At 36.2% G+C, this 13,277-nt stretch overlaps 1 protein-coding gene across 1 annotated transcript in view; it reads left to right on the top strand.

Moving 5' to 3' along the window:
• The window catches only part of ADAM28 (ADAM metallopeptidase domain 28), a 116,974-nt gene that overhangs the window by 60,420 nt on the left and 43,277 nt on the right, over window positions 1-13,277 (top strand). The window contains exons 11-13 of the mRNA XM_007938785.1: window positions 690-867; window positions 2,693-2,782; window positions 7,479-7,674. Of these exons, the coding sequence (XP_007936976.1) occupies window positions 690-867; window positions 2,693-2,782; window positions 7,479-7,674 (464 nt within the window). The remainder of the gene's footprint in view (window positions 1-689; window positions 868-2,692; window positions 2,783-7,478; window positions 7,675-13,277) is intronic.

Raw genomic sequence — 13,277 nt, 5'->3', positions numbered from 1 at the left:
GTGTGTGTGTGTGTGTGTGATATAGATATATATGATATAATGCAATGCACTGCCATCAAGTTGGATCATATACATGTAATATATATATGTCACATAGGAGCGCTGGTGTCATAGTGCCTAATACATTTGACTGCTAACCAGAAGGCTGGTGGTTCAAACCCACTAGCCACCCCTTGGAAGGCAGACTGGGCAATTTAGTTCTGTAGAGATAGTGTCTCAGAAACTCAAGGAGATGTCGCTGTAAGTTGGAGTTGACTCAATAGCAGTGAGTTTGGTTTTTTGATATACACTCACATATATATATATGTATCTATATACACACACACATACACACACATGCACACATGTACATATGTAGATATATACATATACACATATATATGTGTATGTATATGTACTGTGTATGTACATGTGTATGTATGTATACACACACACACACACATTAAGCAACATCCTGAATGCTGCACTTCGAAATGGGATCATATTTGTTTATTAAGTAGGAAGTGTTTGTGTCTAACAAATTGGATTAAATCAGGTTCACAAATGAGCTCATGATTAAACAGTTGGTCAGCAGACTGGGTTTGGTTCTTTTGGCAGGTTGTGGGTGCAATTATATGCAATGTCTATGCTATTGCTCCATATTTTGTAAACATGACTGTATTCCTTTTTCTCTTTTCTTATCTTCACAGCTTCTATATACCCACAGACTTCAGTTCTTGTAGCCGAGTAAGCTATGACAAGTTCTTTGAAGATAAATTATCAAATTGCCTCTCTAATGTTCCACTGCCTACAGATATCATCTCAACTCCAATCTGTGGGAACCAGTTGGTAGAAGTGGGAGAGGACTGTGATTGTGGTACTCTCGAGGTATTACCAAGAACTTTATAAAATGGCGTAGTTTATTTCAAGAATATAAGACAAGAAGATAATTGCTAAGAAGATAAACTATAAAAGAGCATCCATGACAGTATAAAATTGCATGTTTCATGTAATTTTGTATATGTTTGTATGTAAATTTTTGTGTGGTCAGCCCTTCTAACAACAAATCATGCATTACTTAATAACCAACCAGACAACCAACTAACCAACAAACCAACTATCCAGTTACTGGCAAGTTGAGGCAGACTTATGATGACTTCATGTGTGTCAGAGTAGAACCATACTCCACAGAATTTTCACATAGCTCAATATGAAAACCAAACCTGTTGCTGTCAAATCAATTCCAACTTGTAGTGACCCTATAGAATAGCATAGAACTGCCCCATAGGATTTTCAAGGCTGTAAATTTTATGGAAGCTGACTGCCAGATCTTTCTCCCATGAAGCAGCTGGTGGGTTTGAACCACTAATCTTATGGTTAGCAGCTGAACACTTAAATATTGCTTAATAAACTTTCTTAAATTCCTTCTCTGGGTTTCTTCACATCAGTTTTTTAGTACCATTTACCAACTTGTTCTTTGTGTTGTTATCTCCCTTTTTTGCTGAATATGCTTCAAGTTTCTGATGTGACTACCACATATTGAAGAATTAATTTAAACACAGCACTGCAATAGTGGTCAGACAGTACAAATAAATTGAACAAAGTCTTGTGTTGGTAAATAGAGGCGCCAAGATCTAGTTTCAGAAATGTCTGTTTCCAGAATCCCCTTATCACTTTACACAGAGACCTCCTATACGTCTTAATGTTTCTGAGCTCAGAAGTTATTATCAGTAGAAATGCCTGGCTGACCAGCCCCTATTCACATATTTCCCAAGATTCTGAATCAGACCTTTGACCCTAATTTTTTAACACTTAACATGAGTAATCTGCCAAACCCTCAGGGGGGCTGGCTCATCAATATTTGGAAAAAATGTACCTTACAAATTTATTCACTCTGTGACAAAGAGTAATCTTTCCCAGATGCTATTTATATTTGAAGTAAAGGCAAGAGTTTTAACCCTAAAAAGTTGTAACTTTCAAGGTTACACCCCTCCATGAGAATAAGGGAAAGTTTCTGAGGTAGCAGTTTTCCCAATGAAACTTGAGTAGGTAGATGATTTATGAAAACAGAAGCAGGGAGACCCAATTCTGATTTATGTAGCATTCAAATGTCAAAAGTAGATAAGAACTCTATCACCATATTTTCAGCACATGCTCTAAAATTAAATTTGCTGCTGGGTAGGTACATAAATAATGAGTTGAATTACTTATATTCTGTAACTATTTAGATGGATTTCTGAAAAGAAAATCCTTTTATTTTCCCTCAAATTTTACCAAAAACAATAGGTCATTTTTAGTATTGCTGAAAAACTAGGGGAACTAGAAAAGATATGCATGTCAAAAACAAACAACCACAATACAAAACACATGTAAGTAGAATTCAGATCAATAATAAGCTACCTATTGGTCCAATTTTGCTGAAAAAGATTTTCACATGTGGCACAGTGCCTAAGGCACTTGACTGCTAACCAGAAGGCTGGCAGTTCAAACCCATCAGCTACTCCTTGGAAGGAGGCTTGGGCAATCTATTTCTGTAGTGATGCTGCCTTGGAAACCCAATGAGGGGTCGCTATGAGTCAGATACAACTCAATGGCAGTGAGTTTATTTTTTTGGTTTACCAAAGTAGGATCTGTGTGAAGAATAAATTGTATTATGAATTTTGCTGACCAAAAATGTAATTCAACATTTGTATTTGTTTTTGATATTTCTTAGGAATGCACCAACATTTGCTGTGATGCTAAAACATGTAAAATCAAAGGAAATTTTCAATGTGCATTAGGAGAATGCTGTGAAAGATGCCAAGTAAGATTATTCCTTCATAGTATTTTAATAATTATGATTACTTTTTATTTTTTCCTGTATTATTATCTTAGAGAATATGTCAAATGAAAGAGATAAATCAAAATGTTTCTTTCTATAAAATAATTCCAACTACTATTTGTCACTGGATAAGTCTGCCACAAAAGATCTCTTTAAAATGTTAAAAAGCCAAGATGTCACATTGAAGACTAAGGTACACCTGACCCAAGCCATGATATTTCCAATCATCTCATATGCATGCAAAAGTTGGTCAATGAATAAGGAAGACTGAAGAAGAATTGATGACTTTGAATTATGTGTTGGTGAAGAACGTGGAACGTACCATGGACTTCTGGAAAAAAAAATAAATCTGTCTTGGAAGAGGTACAGTCAGATTTCTCCTTAGAAATGAGGTTGATGAAAATTCATTTCATGTATTTTGGGTAAGTTATCAGGAGGGACTAGTCCCTGGAGAAGGACATCATGCTTGGTAAAGTAGACGATCAGCAAAAAAGAGGAAGACCCTCAAAAGATGGATTGGCACAGTGGCGGCAACATGGGCTGAAACGTAGCAACAATTATAAGGATGGCATAGAACGGGACAGTGTTCCACTCTGATGTACATAGAGTTGCTATAGTGAGAACTGACTCAAAGGCACCTAACAAAGACAATTTATCAAACCCTTACTGAGTCCTTCACATACATGATTTAGATAATCCTCTAAAACCTTTTGAGGTAGATATTATTATCTCATTTTGATATTGACAAAATTGTGGCTCAGAGAAGACAGTGTGCAGAATTATGTGCCCACCAAATGGCAAATCTCAAATCTGACTGACTCCCAAGACAATTTTAGTTACTTCTACATTCTTGGTGCTCCCTTTGATGGTACCTACTTACCTTAGTTCACATCTTAATATTGATTATACATGCCTTTAACAGTGCTTTGGCAGAAAATTTATTATTTCGAATAGTGTGGACGTGCTACTATCTTAAACATTTGAAGTTACTTTAGGGTGAGATTCTTAGAAATAAGACATAAAATGTGGCTGCTGTGTCATTTTCTCTGTGGAGATTTTTTACTTTCTTCTCAATATAGATTTTAGCATTTCACTTTCCTTTATTGGTAATAATTTTCCTGTATTGTGATCATTTGGTATACTTAAATCTTGAGAGCACAAGACTGTCTGATTCATCTCCAGCTATCACAGAATTTGATATATAGTAAATTATCAATAACTGCAGAATGGAAGTTTAGATAGCATAGCAGCTTATGAGAAATTCTTGCGATAGTATATAACTTGCTTTTGAATGTACAGAATCTTATCTGAATGGAAGAAATGATGACGTAAAAGAGCTGAACAGAAGATTGCAAAGGGCAGCTCAAGAAGATAAAGTATTATAATGAAATGTGAGAATACCTGGAGTTAGAAAATCAAAAGGGAAGAACACATTTGACATTTCTCAGACTGAAAAGATTGAAGAAAAAATTCAAGCCTTGAATTGCATTATTAAAGGATTCTCTGGGCAAAATATTGAATGATGCAAGAAGCATTGAAAAAAGATGGAAGAAATACAAGAAATACATAGAGTCAATGTATCAAAAAGAGTTGGTCAACATTTAACCATTTCTGGAGGTAGCATAAGATTACTGAAGGAAGAAGGCCAAGCTGTAATGAAGGCATTGGCAAAAAACAAGGATCTAGGAATTAGCAGAATACCAACTGAGATATTTCAGCAAATTGATGCAACACAGGAAGGGCTCACTCCTCTGTGCCAAGAAATTTGAAAGAAAGCTTACCAACTGGTAGAGATCCATGTCTGTGCTCCTTCTAACGAAAGCTGGTTTGAAAGAATATCGAGATTATTGAACAATATCAGTATCACACAAAAGTAAAATTTTATTGAAAATAATTCAAAAACAGTTGCAGCAGTACATCAATAGAGAACTCCCAGAAATTCAGGATGGATTTAGAAGGATCATAGAACAAAGGATATCACTGCTGATGTCAGATGGATCTTGACTGAAAGCAGAAAGTACCAGAAAGATGTTTACCTGTGTTTTATTGACTATGCAAAGGCATTCAGTTGTGTGGATCAAAACAAATTATGGATAATATTGCAAAGAATGGGAATTCCAAAAACATTTAGTTGTGCTCTTGTGAGCCAATACATAGACCAAAATGCAGTCATTCAACCAGAACAAGAATGCAGCATTAGGATTGGAGGAAGACTCATTAACAGCAGATGACACAATCTTGCTTGTTGAAAGTGAATAGAACTTGAAGCACTTGCTGATGAAGATCATAGACTAAAGACTTCAGTATGAATTACAACTCAGCATAAAGAAAACTAAAATCCTCACAAATGGATCAATAAACATATGATAAATGGAGAAAAGATCAAACTTGTCAAGGATTTCATTTTACTTGGATCCACAATCAACACCCATAGAAGCAGCAGTCAAGAAGTCAAATAACATATTGTATTGGGCAAATCTTCTGGAAAATATCTCTTCAAAGTGTTAAAGAGCAAAGATGTCATTTTGAAGACTAAGGTGTGTCTAACCCAAGCTATAATGTTTTCAATACATGTGAAAGCTGGACAATGATTAAGGAAGTCAAAAGAAGAATTGACCCATTTGAATTACAGTGTTGGCAAAGAATATTGAATGTATATGGGCCATCAGAAAAATTAACAAATATGTCTTGGAATAAGTAGAGCCAGAATGCTCCTTAAAAGTGAGGGTTGTGCGACTTCATCTCTCATACTTTGGTCATGTTATCAGGAAGGATCAGTCCCCGGAGAAGGATTTCATGCTTGGTAAAGTAGAGGATCAGAGAAAAGGGGGAAGTTCCTCAATGAGATGGATTGACCCAGTGGCTGCGACAATGGCTTACATGATGAGGATGGTTCAGGACCAGACAGTGTGTCACTCTGTTGTACTTAGGGTCAGTATGAGTCGAAACCAACTCAACAGCACCTAACCACAACAACTTATAGGTGTATATTTTAATGAAAGAAGAAGAGGAAAAAATAAAGGATACCAAAAAAATAAAATTTGAGAACTTATGTAGTACTCAACAAGTGTTTATTAACTATTATTTGCTAGAGATTATGAGAGATACACACATGAAAATGATGAACATATAATGTGTGATTAGATGCCCATATAAATACTATAATGATGTATTCCATTTGTATAATACTTACCCCATACATTGTCAATTAATTTTCAGAATAACTTTGTAAATAAATCAGAAAGTGTATTTTCAGGTGAGTTAATGAATTTTCTAAGGTTACATGCCTACTCAGTGGAAGAGTCAAGATTCAAAGCCATATTTTCTAAATTCAAACTCAGAGCTCTTTCCTCTACCACACATAGAAAATGTTAACCAGAAGGCTGGCATGTCAAACCAACTAGTCACTCCTCAGAAGGACAGTTGAGCAATCTACTTCCATAGTGATACCACCCAAGAAACCCAAGCAGGGATCACTATGAGTCAGATCAGACTCTACAGCAATGAGTTTTGAGTGAGTGAATTTGCACTGAAGAATTTTCATGGAAAATGAAGTTTTTGCTGGCCTGGACAATATGAGTAGACATTAAGTAGACAGAATGAGAAAGGATTTCCAAGTGAACACTGGTCCAGGGCAGGGAAAAGCAAACAACTATAAGCAAGGTTTGTGTGTCAGCTAATAGGAAAGCTAGTCTTACTGGAGCAGAGAGAGTTGGAATTGAAGGTTCTCATATACAACAACTGAAATTTTTATGTGAAGATACTAGAATTTTTGATGCAATGAGAGCATGACTGCTCACTTCAGCTAGGTAAAGATGTGATTCTAGTATCCATTCAGGCTTTCTCAAATTTGTATAAATGTGAGAATTTCTGTTACTAAGGTGTATCTGAAGAAATAAGAGCATGTTCGACAGTAAGTGGAGTTAATACATCAAATTAATATTTAATTTTTTTCCTAATGATAAATCATTCAATAGGAAGATGTGGGTTGACAAGAAATACTTGAAAATACTGTAAAAAGAATTAAGGATTAGGTAATTTGATGTCTGGGAAAGTCTTAGAACATACTGATGTGGGGTTTGTAAGCTTATCTTACTTAATTCAAAGAATCACTTCACCAATAAATCTCTGAAGTTACAAATTTAAGTACCCTTGTAAATACTGACTGAGAAACATTTCATTAAGGGAGAAATAGCTTCCTTCTTTGGATGTAAGATGATGCTTTATGTTATTCTATATTTTTCTAGTTTGCAATTCTATACTGATTATACTGCAAATTCAGACAAAAAAAAAAAACTTGTTGTCCTGAGTCAATTGCAACTCATAGTGATCCATGTGTTACAGAGAACTGATCTCCATAGAGTTTTCTTAGCTGTAATCTTTACAGATCATCACCTTTCTTCCATCGTGCTGCTGAATGTGTTCAAATCACCATCCTTTCCATTAGTAGCTGACAACAAATTGTGCCACCCATGGGCACAATTTGTAAATAGATGTAAATTATTAATATAACGTTAAAGTTAACATAATGGGAGATGGCTTTAACTTATATAGTGCAAATGTAAACTGGAATAGAAGGATGCCTCACCAAAAAAGGCCAAACAGTCATTATTGTTTATGTTAAATCAAGGTAAATCAGGGGGAAATCTGCCTTCTCTCCATTTTTCTCTTCCTGCAGTTTAAAGCAGCTGGTGCTGTCTGCAGACCAGCAAAAGATGAGTGTGACCTGCCAGAAATGTGTAATGGTAAATCTGGTAACTGCCCTGATGATAGATTCCGAGTCAATGGCTTCCCTTGTCAAAATGGAAAGGGCTACTGCTTGATGGGAATGTGCCCCACGCTGCAGGAGCAGTGTGCCGAGATATGGGGACCAGGTAGGAGAACAAACTCCAGCATTGCGGGCATTCTCTTCATATGAACTGGGGGGAGGGGGAATCATTCTAAATGACAAATTAATCATGGCCAAAGGACCATTTTCCTGTCCCATTCTTAAAAATTGTACCACTGCCCAAAATCATGAATAAGTTAATGGTATGACTTAAAGTTAGTTTTAGGGTTGTTAGATTTAACAAATAAAAATACAAGTTAAATTTGAATTTTAGATGAATAACAACTACTTTTATTTTAAGTATGGGCTATGCACATAACAACAACAACAACAATGCAGTATTTGGAGCATATTATTGCTGTGTGCTGTCCGGGCGATTCCAACACATCGTGACCCTATAGGACAGGGTGGAATTGCCTGATAGGGTTTCCTTGGCTGTAATCTTTACAGGAGCAGGTCTTTTCTTCCAAAGAGTGGCTGGAGTGTTCAAACCACCGATTTTTGGTTAGCAGCAGAGACTTTAACCATTGTGCCACCAGAGCTTCTATTTGGGGCATCCAAAACTAAAACCAAACTTACTGCCTTCGAGTCAGACCTGGCTTGAAGGGACCCCTCCTTGGGTTTCCAAGGTGATATCACTACAGAAATAGATTGCCCAACCTTCTTTCTGAGGAGTGGCTGGTGGGTTTTAACCACCAGCTTTCTGGATAGCAGTCAAATGTCTTAGACACTATGTCACCAGAGCTCTCAATATTTGTACTAAAATATCTACCTACCCATATATGTGTGTGTGTGTGTGTATACATATACATATATAACCAGAAGGCTGGCGGTTCAAACCCACCAGCCACTCCTCGGAAGGAGGTTGGGCAATCCTACTTTGGTAGTGATACTGCCTTGGAAACCCAAGGAGGGGTCGCTATGAGTCGGGACCGACTCGACGGCAAATAACAATAGCAATATATATATACACACACATACATGTGTGTATATGTGTACATATGTGTGTATACATATATATGTACACACGCACACACATATATACATATACATACACACACACACACACACACACATATATATAAGTTTAACCTGGTGCCCTATATTTTCTCAGGCAACTATAACAAATGTCCGTCTCTGAGAAATAAACCTTTGGAAGTTTGTGATCAGGGAGGGCAGTGAGGACTGGGAAGGAACAAGAGTACTTCGGGATGGTCAAGGAGCAAGAAAAGGGGAAAAGGGGAGAAAGGAAAATTAGCACTCTGGGAATGCACAAGGGAGGATGAAACATTTTCTCCTCAATACCAAAGCTTTGAGGTGATATTCTCTGATTAAAGCATAAAATAATTAAAAAAAAAATGATAAAAATAATTTTAATAATATTCAAATACCTTAAATAGAATTTTAAATTGTGTTAAATAATTTGATTAAAAAGGTCATTTTAAAACTCAATTATTTGAACTTCTTGGATATTCTGTCTATTATGTAGAACTAACTCGCACTCACTGCTGTTGAGGTGATTCTACTCATAGCAAGCCCTCCTTGGTTTTCCGAGGTGGTATCTCTAAGGAAGTAGATTGCCCAATCTTCCTTCCAGGGAGCAGCTGATGGGTTTGACTGCCAGCCTTCTGGTGAGCAGTCAAATGCCTTAGGCACTACACCATATATTTACATAGGAAGAAATCTGTATTACCTAAAAATATATTTGAAGAGGGTTGTCACATGCCGTAAACATTCCATAATTCCTGAAAGTATACTTAAGAAAGAATTTAGGAAACCAACATCCAATCACTGATTCTCAATACACACAGAAAAAACTAAAAAAGGGCATTTGCAAAATAAATGTACACGATTCTAGAAAAGTTACTCAATATAGCGCTATGGGTCAGTCAAGAGTGGGCTGACAGTTTATATGTGGAGCAAAGTTTGATTCCATTAGTACCTCAGGAAGTACAAGAATGTGCTAGAATCTGGCCTCATCAAAGTGCTTACATTTCATGTAGAGGGACATGCTAAATTAGAGGTGGAAACAAAGATGGTTTTGCTGTTTAGAGATATTCTTCCTGAGAGCACTCCAGTCTGTGATAAGACCTAGAGAAAGAAAATTGTTAGCACAGAGGTAAAGCTCCATACTGTAATTGTGAGCATCTCCTTTATTATCTGTTAGTAAGTCACTACAATAAATTTTAAACATTACCTTCTTTTGTCTAGCTCTGTTTAATATCTGTCTCCCTACAAGTCTATACAGGTCCATGTGCAGGATATTTTCTGACTTGTTTACGGTAGTATCCCTAGTGCCTCATGGTACAGGGCTTGGCATTTAGTACATGTTCAAAGTACCTTTGAACTGATATTCAGCTTATTTATTAGAATGGGAAAGACCTTTTAAATCATACATTTAAGGTAGTTCTTATAAAATACTTGAGAAATACATTTGCCTAAACAAAATACCAGTTTTTTCAAAAAGAAAAAAATCGCTAGTATATTTTAAATATATATTTAAAGTTCAAAAAGTCCAATAACATGCACAAGGAACTACAACAAAAGCATCAGTCTCTTTAACATCAAATCATTCCTACAAATCAATAAACATTCAGGCTCCCCAGTGCTTAAAATGTGGCCAGGAGTATGAACATTAAGAACATTAAGAAATAAATACAAAAGCCCAATGAAAACTGAAGTCATTTCAACTCACTAGCAATGTGAGAAATAGAAATTAACTCATTTACACTTGTTAAGTTTGTAAAGATTTGCTACAAACAGCACTGAGTGTCAATGTAGGTGTGAAAAGTAAGCTAGCTTAATATTAGAACAATCTTTTCAGAAGGAATTTGAAAAAATTCATGTACAACCTAAAAAAATAAAAAGTTAACAAAAAATAATTATCTGTGATATGCAAGAATATTTTATTTATAAAGTTTTAAGCCAGTATTTTCTATATTTACATACTGTTATATTATAAATAATATAAATAATGCTATTAGAAATGTGCAGCACATAATTTACAAATAATAATGACACAATGTATTATTCTTGCAATTATAAATTTCATAAAACCAATTGCTCCTCAAAGAATACCTTCATTGGTTGTTACTGAACTCTTATATGTATAAACAACTAATGATTGTAGTAATGAATGAGTGTTGTTCCAACATGAATGATAGTTGGTGTTTTCATTGACAGTACTGAGTAAGATGAAAGGGAAAAACAAAGATGTATGTCAGAGCTTCACTCATTCATCAATAGCACGAGCAACTTCTTTGTTCAATTGGATATATTTTTTTCCTTCACTAAAGTTAGTATATGTCTCCTCTCTAGTTAGTTGTTTACCCTCCTTTCCCCACCCACCATTGGTCACCTTCAGAGAACATTTTCTTCTTTTATAAAACCCTTTTCTGACTTGGTAATATAGCACTGCAATGAACATGGGTGTGCATATACCTGTCATGTCACAGTTTGTATTTCTCTAGTGCATATACCTAGCAGTTGGATTGCTTAATCATATGGTATTTCTATTTCCAGCTTTTTAAGGTGGTGCCATACCATTTTCCACAGTGGTTGCATCATTTTACAGTTCCAACAGCAGTGTATGAGGGTTCCAGTCTCACCACACCCTCACCAGCATTTCTTGTTTTCTGTTTTTTTAATCTTTGCTATTAGTGCTGGACCCACCAGCCACTCCTCAGAAGAAAGGGTGGGAAATCTACTTCCGTAGTGATATCACCTTGGAAACCCAAGGAGGGGTCTCTATGAGTCAGGTCTGACTCGACGGCACATAACATTAATACTGAAGTGAGATATCTCATCGTTGTTTTGATTTGCATCTCTCTAAGGGGTAATGATCATGAGCATTCTGTATGTGTTTGCAAGCTGACTGAATGTCTTTTTTGGTTAAATGTCTCTTCATATCCTCTGCCAATTTTTAAATTGGATTATTTGTCTTCTTGTTGTTAAGTTGTTGAAATTTTCTATAAATTTCAGAAATTAGCCCTTTGTCCAATATGTTTTTTCCAAATTTTTTCCAATTCTGTGGGTTGTCCTTTGATGAAATCTTTTGATGCTGATAAGTTTTAGGAGGTCCCACTCATCTATTTTTGTCATCTGGTGTTTACACGTTTTTATATTTGGCAATGGATTTGTGTCCTGAAATAGGGTCCCTAAGTTTGTCTTTATTTATTTTTTCATGGTCTTTATGATTTTAGGTTTTACTTTCAGATTTTTAATCCAACTTGAGGTTTTTTTTTTTTTTTTTTTTGTACATGATGTCAGATACAGGTCCAGTTTCATTTTTATGCAAATGGACATCCAATTTTTCAAACACCATTTAGTAAAGAGACTATCTTTTCCCTACTTAATGAGTTTTGGCCCTTTGTCAAAGGTCAGCCAGCCATAGGCTCTGGTCCACTGATCTATGTCTGTCATTGAACCAGTACCAAGCTGTTTTAACTACTATAGTCGTATAGTAGGTTTGGAGATCAGGGAGTGTGAGGCCTCCTACTTTTTTTATATTTTCAACAACAACAAAATTATTAAAAATATACAGAACAAGCAGGCCAGCAAGATGGCAGACTAGGCAGAAAGACCGCACAGACGCTCTTCAACAAAGAAAAGGGAAACCAATTAACACAGACACAGAAGATAATCGTGGACCCTTGATCCTTGAAGGGAAGGATATACAAGTGGACTAAACCCCAACTAGCAGAAGAATTTGCGTGAAAATACCAAAAAAGGAGACACACGGAGCTGCGGTCTGGCAGTGATCCTGAGCGATCCTGACGGCAGACAGCTTGGAGATTCCCGAGTGGTAGTAGGACCTAAGAATTAACTTAAAAATCACCCTGCTAGCCAGGGACTGCACGGAGGACTGTGCACAGTGGCTGGGGAACAAACGGAGAAAGTGAAGAGAAAGGTGGGCTGAGTTGTGGACTTTTGCCTGTCCGGAGGACGCCGCCATTTTGAAGGTATAAAAAGTGGATTGACTGTTTTGGATATTTAAAGAGACAGCACTCTTGCAGATTCCTGGGGCTTAAGAACATGTTCTGCTTTCCAGCAACCCCAAGGACACTCGGGACCTGCAAGACTGATAAGGTACGACATTCCTCTTGTTACTCTTGGTGAACTGAGGTGTGGCCATCCTCCATTCCCACCTACCTTCTAGGCCCACAGGAACTCCATCACAGTCTGTGTGCTCAGAAGGAGTCTGGGTGCCCTGCCCTGTCCTCCACCAATTTTTTGTTTTCTCTTTTTTATTTTATTTTTTTTTCTTTTTTGCTTTCTTTTTTCTGGTGATTAGTTTGCTTCTATTTGTCTGTTTTAAAACAACTAATATTATTAATCCTTTTAATTATTATTCTTAATCTTCCAGTTCCCAGGTCCTAGTTTTCAGCATTTTTTCTTTTCTCTGTGCCTTGCTGAATTTTTTTTTTTTTTTTAATTTAAGGTTTTGTTTTTTCTTCTTTTCCCCCTTTTGTTATTGTGATTAAAACTGTTCCTTGATGTTCCTTTTGCCTTTTTCCCATATGTTTTTTTCATTTATTATTCTCCTTCTCTACTTTTTTTTTCTCAGTGTCCTATCCCCAGATATTGCAGGTTTTCTTGCTTTTCTTCTTTTTTTCCCCTTTTTTCTTTCTTTCTTTCTTTTTTTTTTTT

This window comes from Orycteropus afer, unplaced genomic scaffold (assembly GCF_000298275.1).
Source record: "Orycteropus afer afer isolate SDZICR_OR568_19922 unplaced genomic scaffold, OryAfe1.0 scaffold00053, whole genome shotgun sequence".
NCBI lineage: Eukaryota > Metazoa > Chordata > Mammalia > Tubulidentata > Orycteropodidae > Orycteropus > Orycteropus afer.
The sequence above is the reverse complement of the archived record's forward strand: the minus strand, read 5'-3'. Positions and strand labels throughout refer to the sequence as shown.